This window comes from Chrysemys picta, chromosome 2, assembly GCF_011386835.1.
Source record: "Chrysemys picta bellii isolate R12L10 chromosome 2, ASM1138683v2, whole genome shotgun sequence".
NCBI lineage: Eukaryota > Metazoa > Chordata > Testudines > Emydidae > Chrysemys > Chrysemys picta.
The window spans coordinates 220,907,376-220,930,495 of record NC_088792.1 but is presented as its reverse complement, the minus strand read 5'-3'; the positions used below and the strand labels follow the sequence as shown (position 1 = coordinate 220,930,495).

The window sequence follows — 23,120 nt, the reverse complement described above, 5'->3', positions numbered from 1 at the left end:
CCAAGTTCCATAGCTTCCTCATCCAGATGCCCAAGAATGCGGGGTGGGAGGGGCTCCGGGCACCCAACCACTCCACCCCAGAGGACTGCCCAAGCAACAGAAGGCTGGCATTCAATAAGCTTTGAAGTGCAGTGTGGCCTTGTCCTTCCCTCCTCCCCTCATCCACCACCCCACCCGGTGCTTCCCTCCTCCCCCACCCCTCCCGGGCTACCTTGACAGTTATTCCCCTATTTGTGTGATGAATTAATAAAGAATGCATGGTTTTGAAACAATAATGACTTTATTGCCTGTGCAAGTGGTGATCGAAGGGGGAGGGCGGTTGGCTTACAGGGAAGTAGAGTGAACCAAGGGGGCGGGTTTTCATCAAGGAGAAACAAACAGAACTGTCACACTGTAGCCTGGCAAGTCATGAAACTGGTTTTCAAAGCTTCTCTGATGTGCAGCACACCCTGCTATGCTCTTCTAATTGCCCTGGTGTCTGGCTGCACATAATCAGCGGCTAGGCGATTTGCCTCAACCTCCCACCCCACCATAAACGTCTCCCCCTTACTCTCACAGATATTGTGGAGCACACAGCAAGCGGCAATAACAGTTGGAATATTGGTTTCGCTCAGGTCTAACTGAGTCAGTAAATTGCGCCAGCGCGCTTTTAAACGTCCAAATGCATATTCTACCACCATTCTGCACTTGCTCAGCCTATAGTTGAACAGCTCCTTACTACTGTCCAGGGTGCCTGTGTATGGCTTCATGAGCCATGGCATTAAGGGGTAGGCTGGGTCCCCAAGGATAACTATAGGCATTTCAACGTTCCCCAACAGTTATTTTCTGGTCTGGGAAGTAAGTCCCTTCCTGCAGCTGTTCAAACAGACCAGAGTTCCTGAAGATGCGAGTGTCATGTACTTTCCCCCGCCATCCCACATTGATATCAGTGAAACGTCCCTTGTGATCCACCAGTGCTTGCAGCACCATTGAAAATTACCCCTTGCGGTTTATGTACTGGCTGCCAAGGTAGTCTGGTCCCAAGATAGGGATATGCATTCCTTCTATTGCCCCACCACAGTTAGGGAATCCAATTGCAGCAAAGCCATCCAATATAACCTGCACATTTCCCAGAGTCACTACCCTTGATAGCAGCAGCTCAGTGATTGGGTTGGTTACTTGGATCACAGCAGCCCCCACGGTAGATTTACCCACTCCAAATTGATTCCTAACTGACCAGTAGCTGTTTGGCGTTGCAAGCTTCCAGAGGGCTATTGCCATTCGCTTGTGAACTGTGAGGGCTGCTGTCATCTTGGCATTCTTGCGCTTCAAGGCAGGGGAAAGCAAGTCACAAAGTTCCATGAAAGTGCCCTTACGCATGCGAAAGTTTCGCAGCCACTGGAATTATCCCAGATCTGCAACACTATGCGGTCCCACCAGTCCCAAGCCCAGAACCAGCGTTCCACGGCATGAACCTGCCCCATTACCACCATGATGTCCAAATTGCCAGGGCCCGTGCTTTGAGAGAAGTCTGTGTCCATGTCCTCATCACTATCATGATCGTGTTGTTGTTGCCTCCTCGCCTGCTTTTGCAGGTTCTGGTTCTGCACATACTGCAGGATAATGCGCAAGGTGCTTACAATGCTCACAACAGCAGTGGTGAGCTGAGCAAGCTCCATGCTTGTCGTGGCATGGCGTCTGCAGGAGAGCAGAGTTGCAGCGGAAGCGGTGGATGACAACAAATGCCATGAGAATAGATATTTATACCGAATGATGAGAGGACCTGCGAGGTGGATTCATGGCACCAGGAGAGCAGAGTTGCAGCGGATGCAGTGGTTGGACGACTACGATTAACAGTCCTACTGCACCATCTGCTGAAAGCAGTATGGCGTCTGCACGGAAAAAAAGCATCTCTATCTATCACCTGGGCTCTCTATCACCATTCAACTGCCACCTGATTACTTTCTGTGGCTTACAGCTCTCTGAGTGCCTTCTTGCTAAGGGCTAATCTAGCCAGGAACTCTGTAACCAAAGCTTTGGGAACAGGAGGAAAGAACCAAACAGAACATCCATAAAAAGTTAGCTTAGCCTTTCCTCCTTCCCTACAGGACAGGAACAAAGTGTCTGGTCCCTGTGCTTCCTCCATTGCTCAATGCAGAGGGGAGCAAAGTTGTAGAAAAAGCGGTTAAGTTATTAGAGGCTGTCACTGCTGCAATACAATACAGAAAAAGGGATTGACAGTGCTAACCCTGAAAAGTTTTCATTCCTCTGTGAGCCGTAGGCATTTGTTTTCTTGGTGAAATCACTATCGTATAATTCCCTCCATGAATGGACAGTAACTGTATTATATTTCTTTGGCATTTAAGTGTGGAAGGTAAAGGCAATAATATGTTGTTGCAGTGTAGCTGGACACCGGAGCTCCTTTTTTCTTGTCAGTCATAAAGTTCAGGTCAATTCAGTCTAATCTTTGAATTTGGTGGTAGCCTTCAGCCATTCATGGGTGAATAGTAGGCTATCCCTTTATTTGGAGGGGCAAGTAATTGACACCGTTTTCTTTCCAAATGCGTTTTTCCTTTAACAAAAGGGAAATCAGACAACTAGTCCAGAAAGGACGGTGAGGAGAAGGTAGAATGTTCTTTCCTTGAAAATACCGTAAATGTCTCTTTATGAGTTGGCTGTTGGAGAGTATGAGGGTCAGATGAGCAATAATATTTTCTGTGATATCCCACTGTAGAGTAGTGTTAACACTCCATGATTGCTTTGGCTTTGCTCTATAACATATACAAAACACCCATATAAAGGGAGATAATTAAATATTTTATTGCATGTAGGTTTCTACACACCATCCGTTTAAGACTACTCTCTTGAAGCAGGCTAACTTCTTTGTGATTATTTTCAGATGTTGTATATCTACAGAGAAACTCTGGTCATATTTCTACACAGAAATTAGTTTTAATATATTGGTTTCAATAGGTATTTTCATTTCTGCAGGCGTCCCCGGACTCCAAATGATCTGTTGGCTCAATTCCACTATCCACGGGATCCTTTCACTATAGAAATTGCAAGAGCAGGAGAGATTTTTGAGCAAACACTTCAGCTGATACAGGAGCACGTTAAACAGGGTCTGCATGTTGATTTTGATGGAATAGGTGAGTATCAGTAGAAGCTAGTATCTTTTCACTTTGCAATGTATTGCTGTATCTCACCGGTGAAATTTGACCTGCAATAATATCTTATACTTATTTTTTTTTTCATCCAGAAGGCATTATACAAAGCAATATACATAGTGTAATGCACCCTGGGTTTATACTGCACCTAGGGTTGGAAAATAGCCATTCTATTCTAGTACCACTGCACGACTTAGGACAAGAAGTGAAAAACCATTTATCTAGTTGAAACTATTGGGTGATTTTGGATATAACGAATTACCAGAGCTGGAAATTGACTGTAACACTGGACTTAACACTTCTGCATTTTTGAAAAGTGCTTTTGTTACCACAAGTAATCAGGACCTTTCTTTTACTTTTGCGGAAGATGCCCCCTCCACAGGCACAGTTCCCCTTATATCATGGGGCATTGGATCAGAAATGACTAAAAGGCAAAGGTGGCATTTATTGAGTTTCTTATCAATGCCCCATAATGCAATGGGGAATTGCAGTAACAGAAGAACCATCTTTCAGATGAGAAATTATAAGGATAAGGAAACATTCCTACCCAACTTCTGCATTAATGTACTTACAGTAGTTGAAGCAATTTTCTTTGTATTCTTTGTATTCACTTGTCTATATTTCTTTGCCTGCAATTACATTTTTTAATACTTTTTGATATTGTCATGCTGTTATAGTGTGAATTGCTCTTTGTTTTTCTTCAGAATTCCATCTCTTTCTCTCTAATGGCAGTTGCATTCTACTGACTATATTATTAATTCACATTTCTTTATTTCATATTATCAAATCCATACTTGTCTTGTCAATGAAGGAGTGTGACCTTTAGGGTTATTATACATTATATGTATTTAAAAAAATACAAAATCATCTTCTTCATAGGGCTCTTCCATTTTAACATTTCAGTTGCTATTGCGATATCAAAAATCAGCAAGTGGTATAAATTATGACTATGGCTGCAAGTTTCTCACAGAGGTTGCAGAAGTCACAGATTCCATGACTTTGCGTAACTTCCATGAAATTCCACAGCTGCAGCAGCCCGTGTGGCTGACACCAGGGCCGCCCGAACAATTGGCACCCTGGAAGCAGCCAGCAGCAGGTCCAGCTCCTAGGCGGGGACTGGGGGGGGCAGGAAGCTCCACGCGCTGATCTCGCCCTCAGGCACCATCCCCCAGCTCCCATTGGCCATGGTTCCCAGCCAATGGGAGTGCGGAGCCAGCGCTCAGAGCGGGAGCCCTGTGGTTCCCTCCTCCCCCAAGAGCCAGACCTGCTGGCCTCCAGGGTCCGTTTTCGACCAGGCGTTCCAATCGAAAACCAGACACCTGGCAAACCTCGCCCGGAGCAGTGGCCCCGGTGGCCACACCGGCCACTACTCGGCAGCCCCAGGCAGCTGGTCCTGAGACCCCACAGAGCAGTGACCAGTGGGGCTGGACCTGAGGCCCCGCAGTGCAGCGGGGCAGGGCAGCTAAGATTTACTCAGGGGTGCTTATAGTAAAAGCCATTACTTGTCATGACTTTTACTAAAAATACCCCTGACTAAATCTTAGTCTTAATTATGACACAATAGCACAGAATAACCAAAAATGTTGTATCCCTTCAAAAAGAGGAAGAGAATGAATTTTACAGACACCGGATTCTGTCTTCTAGCTTGTAAACTCAGATATGTCCAAAATTGGTGGTGTCCAAAACCCACTCGCTGCTTGTTAAAAACTGACTATTATAATGTACCCAAAATTGTTCATGGAGACACTACTATGTTTTTATTGCTTGCATGCAGTACCAATAATAGAACTGTCTTTATTTTCTGCACAATCCGTACCTGAAGGAAAATCCCATGGTCAAAGAGCCCTTGCTGAGCCTAAATCCTAAGCATGAGCCTAAATCCTAAACATTTATAAGCCAGATTCTTCTTAGTACACTTCAGACATATTTGTCTACATTTTATTTTCAACATTTTATATGCATCTTGAAACCTGATGATATGCATAATGTTAATTTTTAAATACATAAATATTCACAGTAACATAAATCTCCAAGAGCTGGTTTCTGCTATAATGACCAGTATTTAGGAAGTTTGAGGTCAATATCCCCAGATTTTTGCCTATGCCGCCAAATATCTTGTCCTCAGAAAGTTACAGTAAACAAGTTACTCTACTAGTCTCCCAGTGTTTGAAAGAGATACCAACCAGGAGCTATGTTAAAAATTTAGGGCTGAAATTTGAAGATAACAACAGCTGTCGCCTAGAAGCATTACTTTAATTTAGAAGGGCAAATCCTTCACACCTCTTTTCAGCTTTAGATACAGTCTCAAATTATCTTCACTGAAAGGGATAAAACCCACACTTAGGAAAAAATGGAAATGAGATTTGCAGAGTAACCTAGAGGATGATCAATGGAGTCAGAGTAAGAATTCAGACTCTGTTAAAGTATACAGATTTTGTTTTGAATTTCATTTTACAAATGGCTCTTTGGAATATAATGATGACAGATGCACTCACTTAAATATTTTTCCCCACACAAATCCCTCATGATTGGGCTTTGCTTAGTAACTAGGTGAGGGTCAGGGAAAGATGGACTTTACTCCACAAACCACAGCTCCTCCTTGGCTGCTGCTCTAATCCTTTGGCTGCAATATTTGTTGTGACCCTACTGTACCAGCTGGGCTTTAGAAGTTTTTGGCAACTGGATCCACATATTTTCTGACTGCATGGTCACCCACTTAACCCACTGTGGTCTGTGTGGAGCTGGTTAGGAGCTCATGGCAGGACTAAGTATTCTAGACCATTCCTGACAGGTGTCTGTCAAACCTGCTCTTAAAAATCCCCAGTGATGGAGATTCCGCAACCTCCCTAGGCAATTGATTCCAGTGCTTAACCACTCTGATAGGAAGTTTTTCCTAATGTCCAACCTAAACCTCTCTTGCTGCAATTTAAGCCCATTGCTTCTTGTCCTATCCTCAGAGGTTAAAAAAAAAATTTATATGTACTCGAAAACTGTTATCATGTCCCCTCTCAGTCTTCTCTTCTCCAGACTAAACAAACCCAATTTTTTCAGTCTTCCCTCATAGGTCATGTTTTTTAAACCTTTAATCATTTGTGTTGCTCTTCCCTGGACTTTCTCCAATTTGTCCACATCTTTTCTGAAATGTGGCACACAGAACTGGACATAATACTCCAGCTGAGGCCTAATCAGCGCGGAGTAGAGCGGAAGAATTACTTCTTGCGTCTTGCTTACAATACTCCTGCTAATGCATCCCAGAATGATGTTTGCTTTTTTTGCAACAGTGTTACACTGTTGACTCATGTTTAGCTTGTGATCCACTATGACCCCCAGATCCCTTTCCGCAGTACTCCTTCCTAGGCAGTCATTTCCCATTTTGTATGTGTGCAATTGGTTGTTCCTTCTTAAGTGGAGTACTGTGCATTTGTCCGTATTGAATTTCTTGTTATTTACTTCAGACCATTTCTCCAGTTTGTCCAGATCATTTTGAATTTTAATCCTATTCTCCAAAGCACTTGCAACCCCTCCCAGGTTGGTATCATCCGCAAACTTTATAAGTGTACTCTCTATGACAGGGGTCTCAAACACACGGCCCGTGGAGTTATTTCCTGCAGCTGACAAGCTCCCCTCCCCCACCGCCCTCCTTCTCCCCCAGCACGCTGTGTCCCCGCTCTTCTGCCTACCTTCAGGCACAGTTGTTTGGCGGTGCTTAGTGCTTTCCAGGGGGGAGGACCAGGGAGCCGTGCACTGCGGGGAGGAGGAGGAGAAGAGGCAGGGCAGGGGTGGGGATTTGGGAAAGTGGTTGGAATAGGGGCAGGGAGGGGGCGGAGTTGGGGTGGGGACTTTGGGGAAGGGCTTGGAATGGGGGTGGGGGAAGGGATGGGAAGAGGCAGGGCAGGGGCATGGGGCCTCATGGAAGGGGTGGAATGGGGCCGGGGCGGGGGGTGTGTGTGTCAGTGATGCGGCCCTTGGGCCAATGTACTAGCCTCATGTGGCCCTCGTGGTCGTTTGAGTTTGAGATCCCTGCTCTATGCCATTATCTAAATCATTGATGAAGATATTGAAAAGAACCGGACTCAGAACCGATCCCTGCAGGACCCAACTTATTATGCCCTTCCAGCATGACTGTGAACCACTGATAACTACTCTCTGGGAACTATTTTCCAACCAGTTATGCACCCACTGTATAGTAGCTCCATCTAGGTTGTATTTCCCTAGTTTGTTTATGAGAAGGTCATGCGAGACATGTAATTCCCTGGGTTGTCCTTATTTCCCTTTTTATAGATGGGCACTATATTTGCCCTTTTCCAGTCTTCTGGAATGTCTCCCGTCTTCCATGACTTTCCAGAGATAATTGCTTATGGCTCAGATATCTCCTCAGTCAGCTCCTTGAGTATTCTAGGATGCATTTCATTAGGCCCTGATAATTTGAAGACATCTAACTTGTTTAAGTAATTTTTGACTTGTTCTTTCCCTATTTTAGACTCTGATTCTACCTCATTTTCATTGGCATTCACTATGTTAGATGTCCAATCGCCATCAACCTTCTTGGTGAAAATCGAAACAAAGAAGTCATTAAGCACCTCTGCCATTTCCACATTCTCTGTTATTGTCTTCCCCCTGTGATAGAGTGATAGAGGGGAAATATATAAGCCCTAAGCTAATTAGGAAGTGGTTTCCTGTAGACTAGGGAGGGTTGCTACAGGTTAATTGGAGCACCTGTAGTCAATTAAGGCCATGTCAGGAACCTAATAAAACCCCCTGCTTCAGGCAATCAGGGGAGGAGGAGGAAGGAGAACGGACTGGAGCTTGGAGGTGTGTTGTGAGATTTGAAAGACCAGAGAACCAAATTAAGGAAGACAACTTCCCCCCCCCCCCCCCCCCAGCATCTAAGGACCGAGGATAACCCCACCCAAGAGGGAAAGAGGGTAAGAAACCCACAAGGTTGTGAGGAGCAAACCCAGATCCTCCCCCGTTTCCCTCCTCTACCACCTTCCCAGGCCACTAGCGGGACCCTCGGTACCTAAGAGCGTCTTACCCCACCCCCCAAGAAAAGTGCGGGACCCAACATATGAACATCGGCCATCTTGTCACACACCCCTCATTGATCCTGTCCTTGGTCTTCCTCTTGCTTCTAATATATTTGTAGATTTTTTTTTGTTACCCTTTATGTCCCTAGCTAGATGGATCTCATTTTGTGCCTTGGCCTTTCTAATTTTGTCCCTACATACTTGTGTTATTTGTTTATATTCATCCTTTGTAATTTGACCGAGATTCCACTTTTTGTAGGACTCTTTTTTGAGTTTTAGAACATTGAAGATCACCTGGGAAGTTGCAGTCCCCTGACTCAATCACTCTATAGTGGGTTTCGTTCACTATGCAGTGAAACTACCAAAAGGGAAGCCGTAGGTGAATTTCACCCATATAGAGCTGGGTAGAAAAATACTCACCATAGGGTACATTAACTGTTTCCCTGAATTTTATTACTTTGACTCACCAGGAGTGCTGAAGAACACTTCGAGTCATTGTAACAAATCAAGGCATTTTGTGAATAATGTAAAAGGTGATAAAAGTGCATCTGGGTGGCAGAATACAAGAGGGAGCTGTCATGTGTTTAATGAGGCAATGTTCTGCATTCTAAGAGCTTGTTCTAGTCCAAGAAATGCAGAAACCTGATAGCATGCTGCTAGCACTTGACTAATGGAAACTTGTTAGCAAACTTTTAATCTCTTTCTGTCTGTAAACAACAATGCTTCTTGTTTCCTGTTTTTGATTTGTTCACCTAAAACACACTTTCTGTTTTCTCCACTTGGTTTATTTTTTTCCCATGGCATTGAGCATTGTTGTGCCTCGAATTCTTTATGAAGAATGAGTGCAGGAAGGGTTGTGTACAAAATTCCTTTTCAGCTTTTACATGGCTAAGATGGTATGGTATGTGTTTTTCACACAGTCATAGTTACAGGGCTAACTGCCCTCTTTCCTGGTCTCTCTGAGAGTACGCAGTTCAGGTCTTGGGTATCTTGCCCTTATCCATCTTGGAGTGCAATTCTATCTTTTAGACTGGAATCTGGGTACAACAGATCATCTGTGCCAACCATGATTACTGAATAGGCCCCAGTAGATATCTGCATTTCTTCCCTTCTGGAGCCTTTAACCAGCGATTTAGAGAATAACAGCCTTCTTAGGGTTATTAGAAAATGCAACAAAGCATTAGAGAGAGTGATTTCAAAGTCATAAACAGGCTACCCACACATTTAGTCTCACGTAATCCTTCACTACAAGCTAAGTTAGATGGGAGTTACAGAAAAAAAAGCCAAAACCAACGTAAGCCTTTTTGGAAATCCAGGCATTGTTGAGACTGAGCCAAGTGTCCATTTATCCCTCAGACAATGTGTTCACTATCTATTGTCTACTCTCCTTTGACATTCCAACACACCGTCTTAGAAATCCATTCCATAAATCCCATTTTGGGAAACAGATCAACATTCACCACTGAGCACCCTCACATTCATCTCTCACATAATATTTTGTGAGTTTTCAGAATGTCTGTGACACAATTAGAAAGAGAGAGATTAGTGGTGGATATATCAACATGTCATTTCTAGAACACTGGTTCAAATGCACCTCAAGTTCATAGAGACTGAACACCATTAGAATCTGTCAGTTCTTCTCATTGACCTGGTGCTTTCAGTCCAGTTCCCAGTGGACATATATCCACATCAAACAAACCACAGTTACAACTGGCACTAGGTGGCTCTCTTGTTTGCAGCCTCAGAGAATGGCTTAATGCGCATGATGATACTGGCTAGCTAGAGTGTCATTCTTAGATTCTACTTTGGAACCCAGCCAATCTAACAGCCCAGATGTGGATGGTCAGGTCAAAAATGTTAGTGAGGTGGTGAGAAGAAGTTTACATGGTCTATTCATCTGTTCTTTCATTTTAAGTACCTTGTAGCTCTATGCTTTTTGTATCCCTTTCAAATTGTTATATTTGTATGGTGCCACCCACTCTCAAGCTTCCAGCTCCCGTGCTGTAGCCTGGCGTGGGTGGAGACTCATGTCTCTCTCCTTTCTGCCTGAGGTATTTCCAGGCTTCACAGTTCCCTGCCTTCACTGTGTTGTTCCCAGCAGAGGCAAACTGCCCAAGCATTCCTGTTTGCTTTCTCTTCAGAGGTGGACACGAGGAATTGTCAACAGTTATAAGTTACCACACAGTTCTTTCTGTGCAAGACTATTTTACTCTTCTGATGAAAGCACTACAGAGAATACATTTTAAAACAATAAAAGAAAACTATATGCATGCTAATAAGCATACCGGATATCACACCAACCAAAGGAGTCTTTCCAAACATCACCCAAGGGGTTTCTTTTGTGGTGATAAATTCATTACAGCTCCAGCTCTGAATAAGCACCTTAAAATATGTTTAGTCCACACTTTATACAGTTATGGGGTCTTTGAGCTGGGGTTTTCAGAAACAGGTAATTAGTAAACAATGTTTTTCCTCTTCAGGGCATAGCTTCAAAAGGATGGGTTTGAAGTGGGTTATTTGCATTCCCCTTACTCCCAGTTACTTCCTAGTATATCCTCCTCGCAGATATTGTTCCAGAAAGCCCTTTGAAGTTCCTAATACCTTCCAAAGATTGCATTATTCAGTTTCCTACAGAAGTTACATACATACAGTGACACATACACAATTGCATTTGTAATACAATGGGCCCCAAAGGTATTAAACCTAATTCAATAAGATTTTACTTAATTCAGTAAAGTTAATTCAGGATATTGTCAGTTTTTCATAGGAGGAAATCTGAGTAGCCAATTTTGCATCAGGTTGGGCAAGAGAGTGTGTGCATTGAGGGGTGGGATGGTTGGCCATTTCCTCTGCCTTAAAGATGGTACAGATCCCTGAAATATGGCATGAGGCAATGGTAATTGCCATTCCAAAGCCTGGGAAGCCCACAGATGAAGCGGCAAGCTCTAGGCTGATTGCTCTACTATGCATGACGTATAAACTTCTTGAATGCATCATCCTTAAAAGAATACATCCTTTTACTGAGCCAGTTATCCCTGTCGAACAGGCAGGCTTCCGTCCAAAACGTAGTTGTTGCGACCAAGTTCTGATACTCTCAAGTTACATTGAGACTGGCTGTCAGAAAAAACTAAAGACTGGCGCAGTATTTGTTGACCTGTCATCTGCGTATGACACTGTATGGATTAAGGGTCTGATGCTGACACTTGCAAAAATTATGCCTTGCTACGAAACACTTCACCTTCTGTGGTCCATGCTGAATAACAGACACCTATGGGTGTACCTGGGTAATAAGACCAGCTCACTGTGTACCATAAACAGGCTACCACAATACTCTGTACTGACACCAACACTTTTTAATATTTCCGTAAGTGGCATGCCTCCAACTAAATCATTAAAATGTGGGTATGCAGATGATCTTGCCGTGACAATCCAAGCAGCAAATCTCCATGACATTGAGAAAGCATTAACTGAGCACCTCCAACTATGGAACAATACTTCTGGAAATGGAAGCTGAAACTAAACCCTGGAAAAACAATAGTAAGCATTTCATCTTGATAATAGGAATGCCAAAACCACACAAAGTAGCTTTCTGTGGTAAAAATGTGCAACATGATTACACTCCAACATACTTCAGAGTAGAACTTGACCGCATCCTTACCTTCCATGATCATCTTGAGAAGGTAACTGCAAAGATAAAAATGAGAGCCAACATAATTTAGAAACTAGCAGGTACAACCTGGGGTGTATCGGCCTCAGCGTTGCGAACATCTGCAATAACACTTGTATATTCGGTAGCTGAATATTGTTCACCCATATGAAGCAGATGCAGCCACACGTGACTTGTTGACACCCAGCTGAATACAGTGATGCGGTGTGTCACTGGAACCCTTAAGTCGACACCAACGCCATAACTACATGTTCTTTTTAACTTCGCTCCCCCACTGATATGCCGAATTGCTGCAATGCTCTGTGAAGCTCAGCAAATCCAGGAAAACAGATGTCTTCCTATCCACCAAGACCTCGACAGTGCCCCCCCCCCCAATCTCTTCAGTCTTGTAAGTCTTTCTGGGAACATCTGCTTTGCCTCATGCAATCGGATTACGATCAGAGAAGGTTTGGAAAGCAGATTGGGCTAAACAAGACTTAAAAAATAAGCACCTTGTGCCGGATCCCCCACAGAAGGTTCCTGGGTTCAATCTTCCACAGTCATCTTGGTCAACTCTGAACCGAATCCAAAATCAACCGTAGTAGATGCAGACATCTAATGCACAAATGGAAAATCAAGGACTCCCCAGCATGTGAGTGTGGCTCCCCATGACAAATCATCAAACATATTACTACCTACCACCCAATTTATGAATATGAAGGAGGCATCACTGCAATAAATTCTGCTACTTCTGATGTAGCCATTTGACTCGATGCAGTTCGGGTGAAATTGTAGTTGCTGCTCTACACCAGCCATATGGAAGAAGTAGTAGTGGAGGATTTAACTGGGTGACTTTGTTCCTGAGTTTCAGAGACAATGTGGAGGACCTCAAGGCTTCATCAGATGGTGCTGGGGCATAAATTGGAGGACTTTGATGGCACAGCAGTATCTCCTGAAGTGTAACTGTCCATGTCTGTATCCTCACTATTGCTTAACACAAGAATACACATTTATAATTCTCTGGCTCTTCCTTCAATATAGTAATGAAAAGCACTGCAAGGTGGAACATTAACAAAAATCCCTCTATTGCAATTCTTTAATATGGAGTTAATATACAATCATACCATTATTAGAACATAAGAGTCACTCCAATGGTTCATCTAGCCCAGTATCCTGTTTTCTGACAGTGGCTGGAGCCAGATGCTTCAGAGCAGGCACGTGGCCTGTCAGGGTAATCTGCTGGCGGGCCTCAAGACAGTGTTTACATTGACCGTCCATAGGCACAGCCACCCGCCATTGCCCACCACTGCTTCAGAGGGAATGAACAGAACAGGGCAATTATCAAGTGAGCCACTCTCTGTCATCCAGTCCCAGCTTCTGACAGTCAGTGGCTCAGGGACCCCCAGAATATGCGGCGGTGTCCCTGACCATCTTGGCTAATAGCCATTGATGGACCTATTCTCCTAATTCTATTTTGAATCCAGTTATACTTTGGTTCTTCACAACATCCCCTGGCAATAAGTTCCACAGGTTGACTCTGTTTTTGTATGAAGAAGCATTTCCTTATGTTTGTTTTAAACATGCTATCTATTATTACTATGTAATAACATGAAATTATTGTCAAAATTAAAGGCATGATTGTCTCTTTGGCCCCTCACTGGGTAGCGGTTTAGGGGGCTTCAAAATAAGGAAGGGACAGGAATTCCTAATTCTGTTTATTCTATGGATCCACGGGGGATGGAACACCTGAGATCGATGGAGGCTAGATCTATCTGATGTGGGCAGCTGGTCCTCTTTTCTGTTCCTCTGTTCTTCTTTTCTCATTCTAAAGATACTTCTTTAAGAATCCCTGCTGTCATTGGCTCTGTGTATATGATTTATATCTATGAGATTATATGATATTGTTCTGGATGAGGGGTGAACCATACCTGTGATCAGTCTGTGGGCACTTCTTGTCAGCGAAAGGCCTGAGCCAGAGTTACAGAATTCAAGGTCAGAAGGGGCCACCAGGTCATCTAGTCTGGCCTCCTGTACATCACAGGCCACCAACACCACCCAGCAACTGCAAACCCAAGAACCAAAATTAGACCAAGATATCACAGCCCTCAGGAGACTAAACTATTGTATGCCACAGGCAGACAATAGAAGGGACTGAGATGCATCTATGCTTGAGACCCCTGCAGTGGCAGGGAGTTGGTTAAATGATCTAGACCCAGATGATCTTGGGAAGCAACCCTCACCTCATGCTGCAGAGGAAGGTGAAAAATCCCCAAGGTCACTGCCAATCTGACATGGGAGAAAATTCCTTCCCAACCCAACATATGGCTATCAAATACATGCTGAGCATCTGAGAAAGAACCAGCTAGCCAAGCACATGAGAGAGTGAATTCTCAGTACCACCTCAGAGTACCGGCTCACCTCATCCAATGTCCTGTCTCCCGCTGTGGCCATCTTTGATGCACTTCTTTCATATTTGAATCCCATGATTCACCACACTTTTTACTGGACCACCAGGTTATAGCACCCTCTGTTTACCAACAGTATTACCTCCATGGGGTCCAACTAGGTTTGACATCTGCTCTAGAATCTCCAGTGACAGAGAACAAAGCTTGTTCAAATCACTCAGAGTGATTTATTTGTTCATAGCAGCATCAGAATCAGGGAGAAAAGGGTAAAACATAAGACAAACCTACATGCATATTGTCTTACATAAACATGGCTGTCCCTTGAAAGTTTAGGTAGGTCCTTACTTATTCCTAGTGCCTCAGCAACTGGGGACCATGTTACAATCAGATTCTCTGCAACTCCTCTGTCTCCCCTCTTCTCCAAGGCTCCGCTTTTTAACTGCTTCTCCAACCTCTTTGTTTGAAAGTTCCATCATAAAAAAAAAACCTTGGTTTCCAGCTGGAGGCTTTCCACCTTCCTTCCCTCCGAACTAGCCACACCCAATTCCACATCTGCAGAGGTAAGCTTCAAAGGAATTATTGTGTCCAATGGACATGTGAATATGGCTGTGTAAACCCAGTAGCTTTTGGTATCTGCAGTTCAAAGCTAGCTCAAACTGATTTAACTCTTGAGATACCTTTTAGCCAGCAACACAATAACCACCAACCCCATAGACAGATATAAAATTAATACAGAACAATGCAGATAATTCCCACATTCTCCACAAATATACATTATGTCCATCTTTTTTAAAACATTAGGTTGGGTGACTGACATTACCTGTCATTGATATTTCTTGTACAAAGCCTGTGATATCAGATAGGATTTAGAGAAAGTGTTGGGTGGTATTTTAAACAAACTAACCATAAGAAACACTAAAGATTTGCTGTTATCAGTGATCACATTCTGTGCTTAATTTTTTTTTTTTGCTATTGTTGTGCTCTTACAAATAAAAGGTAATTTTCCTTCCATATTCACAGCCTTTGGTGTCATTGTGTTTTCATATACCAAATGTTATAAGTGTTTGAAACTCCTTATGCAATGCTTTAGTATAGGAGCCAGATGTTCAGCACCTGTTTTGTTTTTTTTTCAGTAAGAAGAAGTTCCAGCTATTTTTTTCTCAGAGCTAATAACAAGTATATTTACTATAAAACCAATCTTTGCCTTGAGTTTATTTTCAAGTTACTTTTTAATCTTTAATATAAAAGATTCAGAGGGGTAACAACTTTGCCTGTGCAGATGGAATCTGAACTTTTAGTTCAGGGATTATGTGTTTTTTCCCCATACAGGGTAGTTAATATTAGAACATAATAAACAAATTATTATTTTATCATTTTATTCCAGGTAATTTGTTCCAAAGCACTCTTCCTCTCATTTACCTTAGAGTTTATTCTTTACTGCTATTATGTTTTAAATTATAATTTAAATGCAATTCATCTACACCATTCATATTCACATACAGCAGGGATGCATCCATGTAATCACTATTGTATTTTGAAAGAATTGGTCCCACTAGATAACTATTGGTTATATGTTGTCACTCCATTATATCATCACTTGGAGTTAATCAGAGGCAAAGAAAGTTTGAGGTGTATCCCTTTCCAACCCAGCATGTGAGGCATTACCAGTTTCCCTACCTCTCACATGGCTAGTCTGGGGCAGGGATATAAATGGAAAAGGGAAGCTGTTGCAGAGGTGGCTAACTCATAGACACTAAAGTCAAAACGGGCAATCATGATTATCTACTCTGATCTCCGATAAGTTGCAGGGCACAGAACCTCACTCACCTACTCCTGCAATAGTGCTATAACCTCTGGCCGAGTTACTGAAGTCCTTGTTGGGATTCCCTCCGAGACCTCTTTCCACTCCGTTTCCCAAGAACTCAGTTCTACTCCAGCCTTTGTCACGCAGGTATCTTTATTTGCCATACAGCAGTGCTACGCTGAGTTGATCAGACTCCAACACAGGGGGAATAGATGCAGGGTACATCACAGCTCCAAAGTTAAGCAGAAACCCTCTCCTCTAATGGTTAGAAACTTTCATCTAATTTCAAGCCTCAACTTGTTGATGGACAGTTTATATCCATTTGTTGTTGTGCCAACATTGGCCTTTAACGTAAATAACTCCTCTCCCTCCCTTGTGCTTATCTCTCTGATGTATTTATAGAAAGCAATCATATCTCCCCTCAGCCTTCTTCTTGTTAGGCTAAACATGTCAAGTTCCTTGAGTCTCCTCTCATATGGTAGGTTTTACATTCCCCTAATCATCCTAGTAGTTCTTCTCTGCATCTGTTCCAGTTTGAAGTCATCTTTCTTAACATGGGAAACCAGAATTGCACCCAGTATTCCACATGAAGTCTCACCAGTGCCTTGTATAATGGTAATAATACTTCCCTGTCTCTTCTGGAAATACCTCACTTGATGCATCCTAGGATTTTATTAGCCTTTTTCACAGCCATATCACATTAGCAGCTCATAGTCATCCTGTCATCAACCAATACACCCAGGTCTTTCTCCTACTCTGTTGCTTCCAGCTCCTACTCTGTTGCTACCCCAACTTATAGCAGAATATAACTGTGACATACCTATGGTACAGTCCAGATTAATGAGTAGACATATCACCCCTACCCTCTAAGCTTCGGTTCCCTTTACATTGCTTTGCAGCTGTAGCCTCCAGCTTGGACTTCTCACAAACAGTCTCTAACTATGTCTATGTGTGTGTTGCAGCCAGCCAGCCGCACCTTGGCTCTTACCAGCCTTAGTTATAATGCAAGGTGACCCCAACATACTCTGTCTTAGATTTCCCCCCAGAAATATATGTCCTGTACTGCGCAGCCCTCTGCAGGACAATAGAAGTATTATTAAGTTCAGTCCATTATTACTTTAAGAATACTATGCCATCTTACTAGTTCTTCAGACATTTCAATTTAAACACACCGGATTAGATAAAACAATAAAACAAAATTATTAACTACGGAGGATAGATTTTAAATGAATACAAGTAATGAGGCATAAAAGTCAGAAATGGTTACAAGAAAAATAAAGATAAAACACAACTAATGTCTAATTTACCAAACTATGTTAAAGTCAAAGCAAAGTGTTGAAAGCATATGAAGAGAAAAAGTCTTACTGGCTAAACTTCTTAGGCCAGGACCCCTTCTGTTTAATGGCTGCTTCCTTTGTCCCATTTTGTTCAGTGAATCAGTGGACAGAAAGGGAGGAAGAGAGGGGGTGCCTTGGGGTATCTTGTTATAGTTTGTTGCCCGTTTTGAGAAGCATTTCCAGCTGGGAGAAAGGCAACAGGCGGTCTGTGTGGAAGGCAACTGCATGCTGTTTCTTTTCTAAGAGGTAGATATTTTTGCCCTTGTCCCCTTTCCTGCCAAAGAATGGCCACCTAGCAAGTAATGGCCTATCAGCCTTGTTTACACCTGGCTGAGGCATCAGCTTGCTCTTTGTCTCTGAGGAACTGGTTTGGCCCACTCCCTTCTCCAGAAAACATACTTTTAGTCATTATCTCAGTTTATGTTTATAGCTTCACATATATCACTGCTACATGTATTTTGCCATGATATTATTGGTCAGCAAATTGAGTTTTTAAATATCTCACAAGGCATACTTTGTATAAAGATTATTGCAATAGTGTTCAGGGTGTGGACACAGGATACATTCTGTCACAACTACCTAAGTACATGACCTTGCGGTTTGCACTATTAAATTTCATCCCATTTCTATTACTCCAGTTTTTAAGGTCATCCAAATCTTGTTTGATATTCTGGTCCTCCTTTGTATTGGCAATGTCTCCCAACTCTCTGTCATCCCAAATTTTATTAGCATACTCCCATTTTTGGGTCAAGATCATTAATTAAAATGTTAAATAAGATTGGTCACAAGACCAATCCACTAGGAACCTCCCTCCATACTGACAGTACACCTTTCAGTATGACCTTCTGTAGTCTCCCCTTTACCCAATTTCTTAGTAATGTACATTTTGCAATGGAGTTTATTACAAGAGAAATGTATTGTGGGCAGGATGTGGCACTGATGTACATTGAGCTACAACGGAAATGTGTAGAAGAGCTTTAGAGGACTGTTTTCAGTAGTGAAAAAATTATAAATAACTGAAAGAATATTCTGATTTATGCAGGGTATTTTTGTGTGGTTTATGGAACTGTAGAAATTAGAGATGGAGCGGATATAAAAACTTCTACCAGTAGTTTATCCCATGCCAATCTCAGATTCATTCCTATGGTATACTTTCCAGTGCTTTATTCAGTTCAATTTTAAATTACTGAAATGATGGATCATTCACCATCTTCAGTGACAAAGAATCCTGTGGCACCTTGTAGACTAACAGACGTATTGGAGCATAAGCTTTCGTGGGTGAATATCCACTTCGTTGGATGCAGTGGGTATTCACCCACGAAAGCTTATGCTCCAATACGTCTGTTAGTCTACAAGGTGCCACAGGACTCTTTGTTGCTTTTTACAGATCCAGACTAACACAGCTACCCCTCTGACACTTGACATCTTCAGTGGGAGTGTCTTCTGAAGGCTAATATATTTTTATGTTTAAAAACAGTTTTCTAATGTTCACCCTGTGTGTTCCTTTGCCCAATTTCCTCCTATCAGTTTATTCTCATCCCCTGGTGCATTCTTTTTCTTTGATGTTTCTATCCACCAAATACTCGTAGACAGTTCTAATATCCCTGTTAGCCTTTGTTTGGCCAAGCTATTAAATTTCTTTTTATCTTTCTTCATAAATCAATCCCTTCAGCCCTTTAAATATTGTCAGTTGTTCTTCTCTGAATTTTCTCCAGTTTATCTAAAACTTGCTGTCATTCAGGTTCAAGAACTGAATGCAGTATTCTCGGTCTGGTTTCATCAGCGATTATTACCTCCCTAGTCCATGACAACGTCTCTGCTTTAAAAACAGAAACAAAATCATATTTTTGCTCTCATGTTGCATTGCTAGCTCAAATTTAATTTGCACTATCACTCTTAGTCCTCTTTCAGCATTACTGCCTTCCAAATATCTGCCTCCCATTGATAAGGCTTCTCTCCCTCCTCCCTCATCTTCCAGCTATATTAGCTTGCATTTTCCATCTTAAATATCAGTTGGTTGTTACCTGCCCATATTTCAAACCTATTTTATAGAGTTTTAGCATTTCTGTATATTATTTTTTAGCCCTCTCTGGTATTCACATCACGCCCCACTTTAGCTGTTGTTGCTATCACTTCAGTGTTTCCTCCACAGCTCAATCCTGACCGCTGTTTAAGTTAGTGGGAGATTTGCCATTAACTTCTCCAGGAGCAGGAGCAGACCCACAGTCTATCAGAAATTCAGTAAGGCCTATATCATGACAAACACTTTAAGATAAAGAGACTTTTATCCAGGTATAAACACCATTAATTACTATTGAACTTAAGAATCTTGCATGGATTCTTACACTTCTCTTTTATATGAGATCAATTAATTTCTTCAAATGTTGTGTTTCAGAGTTTCGCTACAATGACCTGGTTTCCCCACACTACCTCAGTCTGATTGCCAATCTCTCTGGATGTACAGCTCACAGGCGTTTCCCAAACTGCTCTGACATCTGTTTCCATCAAAAGTACAGAAGCTACGATGGAACATGCAACAACCTACAGCACCCAATGTGGGGTGCCTCTTTGATTGCTTTCGAACGGATCCTTAAACCTGTGTACGAAAATGGCTTTAACTTACCCAGGAGTGTCAGTCATGACTCTTTGTATAATGGCTATCCTCTTCCACTACCAAGGCTTATTTCAACAGAAATGATTGGTACAGAGACCATAACTCCTGATGATAGGTACACGCATATGCTCATGCAGTGGGGCCAGTTTTTAGACCATGACTTGGATCAGACAGTGCCTGCACTGAGTATGTCTCGTTTTTCTGATGGACAGTCTTGTAGCTCAGTGTGTACTAATGATCCACCTTGCTTCCCCATCATTATTCCTCAGAATGATCCCCGAGTGACAAATTCTAAATGCATGTTGTTTGTTCGCTCAAGCCCAGTTTGTGGAAGTGGGATGACCTCTTTAATAATGAATTCAGTCTATGCAAGGGAGCAGATAAACCATCTAACATCATATATCGATGCTTCTAACATTTATGGAAGCTCTGACAGGGAGCCAGAAGAGTTAAGGGATAATACAAATCAACATGGTCTCCTCAAGGAAGGCCTGCTTGTCCCATCTTCTGGAAAGCACTTATTACCATTTGCCACAGGTCCCCCGACTGAATGCACAAGAGATGAAAATGAAAGCTCTATACCTTGCTTCCTTGCAGGAGATCACCGAGCCAATGAGCAGCTGGGCCTCACAGCCATGCACACATTGTGGTTCCGTGAACATAACCGCATAGCAAGGGCACTGTTGAAAATGAACCCACACTGGGATGGAGATACTATTTACAATGAAGCCAGAAAGATTGTTGGTGCGCAGATGCAACATATTACCTATAGCCACTGGCTACCCAAGATCCTTGGTGACCATGGCATGAAGATGATGGGTGACTACAAAGGTTATAACCCCAATGTGAATGCCGGGATTATTAATGCCTTTGCAACTGCAGCTTTTAGGTTTGGCCACACATTGATCAATCCGATTCTTTATCGCTTGAATGAGACCTTTGGAGAAATCCCACAAGGCCACCTTCCACTCCACAAAGCTTTCTTTTCACCATTCCGGATAATCCAGGAAGGTGGCATTGATCCACTCCTGCGTGGCCTTTTTGGCGTTGCTGGTAAAATGCGAGTATCTTCTCAGCTTTTGAACCTGGAGCTGACCGAGAGGCTTTTCTCCATGGCACACTCAGTGGCTCTGGATCTGGCAGCTACGAATATCCAGAGGGGGCGTGACCATGGGATTCCTCCATACGTTGACTATAGGGTTTTCTGTAATTTAACCTCAGTTGAGAAGTTTGAGGATCTTCACAATGAGATTAAAGAGCCAAAAATTAGAGAGAAGCTGAAAAAGTGAGTATTAGTGAAAATACACTTATTGTGTGTGATACATGGCAGTTAATACTATATCTTAATGTCTCATCAGAGGCCATGGCAAGTCTGTTTTTAAATGGTTTTAAAATTGCTTAACTGCAAACTCCCTCTTAAAATCTTAGTTACACACCTCTCTCCCTCTCCATGCAATTTCCTTTCTTGTTTTTTCAGACAAGATTGATGAGATCTCTCTCCTTCCAGATCTCTATCTCTCTTCCTCTATCTTCCCTCAGCCTTTCTCAGCCCTTTTCCTTTTTCCCAATAACTGGCACTGACCCTTTTTGCCTGCTCTCCTCAAGTGCTCCACCTACGTTTTTGACCACATTCATCTCCCATCTGAACTCTCTTACCCCCACTTTTAACCTCACATCTACTCTTCTAATTAACTTGTCATTCTCCTCTGGCGTCTTTCCTTCAACATACAAGCATCATAAGGTTTCCCCATCCTCAGTCCTACTTATCTCTCCAGCTATTCTCCTCCTTCCTTCCTTTCTGCCATCTCCAAACACACTGGATGAGCCATTGATAGCTCTTTACTTGAGTTCCTTTCCATCATCTCCATCCTGGATCCCCTGCCCCCAGTCTGGCTTCCACCCTTTCCACTCCACCAAAACTGCTTGCACAAGATTTCTAACAAGCTTTTCTTGACCAAATCTATAGACCTCTACTCCATCCTCATCCTCCTTAATTTTTTAGCTGTGTTTGACAGTGTTGAGCATATCCTCTTTCTCAGCATCTTATCCTTTCTTATTTTTTTTATACAGTCTTCTACTGGTTCTCCTTCTCTAATCACCCTTTCAGTGTCTTTTAGGTGGCTTCTCCTCTATTCTCCCTTTTACTGTGGAATCCAGCAGAGCTCTGTTTTTGGCTCCTTCTTCTTCTGATTTGTATGCCTTTTCTCTGGGTGATCTCATGTGCTCACATACTCCTAGCTACTGTCTGTACATTGAAGAAGACCAGAGCTACCTCTCTACTCTTTATCTGACACTCCTCACCTAGTCCTGCATCTCACATGATTTATCTCACATCTATTCTGATGTATTGCCATCAACTTAAATTTAATATGGACAAAACAAAACTCCTTATCTGTCCTCTGTCCTCTGAAATCTTCTCTGCTTCCCCCACCTACTGTCAAACACGCCATTCTTTCATTTCTTTCTTGATGCCTGGCTTATCTGCTTCTCCCACAACTGTTTCTGGGCTGATTATGAACTCTTTACACGCGGAATCCCCTTCCTAAGCTAGTTCACAAGGACACTGATCTGATCACTGTAATTACTCCTCAGGACCCACAGCTGTTGTGAGGCCTAGTCAACAAATGAGTCAGCAGAGATATTAATTTGTGATGATCTGGTAATGGAACAAATTTCCACCAAATAGTACATTAGTCCTCAATGAGTTCCAATATTATCTCACTGATGAGTTGCCCCCGTCTTTCCTCCTGCAGTCTCCTCCTTACTGTCTTGTTTCCCCCCAACCCAGTGATGTTATGTCTAATACTAGCTTGAAAGTGCTTTTGTTTAGTCAAGCAAACAGAAAGGATGTTGGTTGTGTGGTATAAATATTAATAATTTAAATGGCAAATGCTAGATTGACCTTACTAAAGATCTGTTGCAGAATGAGTACAGCAGAAAGCATTTCCCCATGTTAATGTGGTTCTAGTCTCTCTATCGTGCCTCAGCCCTAACTTGGAGGGACCATAATTAAAAGTGAAATGATAGGTCATATTTCATGCCTATTTGCTTCTCTGTTGGACTCCCAATGATACTGATAATTAGTGCCCTCATGACTAACGCTATTGGTTTTTCTGATGCAAACACCTGTGCATTTGGAAG

The 23,120-nt window shown here is 42.5% G+C and overlaps 1 protein-coding gene across 1 annotated transcript in view; it reads left to right on the top strand.

Annotated features, from left to right (window-relative positions):
- Positions 1-23,120, top strand: part of PXDNL (peroxidasin like) — a 306,963-nt gene that overhangs the window by 230,369 nt on the left and 53,474 nt on the right. Inside the window, exons 16-17 of the mRNA XM_005279926.4 lie at positions 2,971-3,128; positions 19,761-21,264. Of these exons, the coding sequence (XP_005279983.2) occupies positions 2,971-3,128; positions 19,761-21,264 (1,662 nt within the window). The remainder of the gene's footprint in view (positions 1-2,970; positions 3,129-19,760; positions 21,265-23,120) is intronic.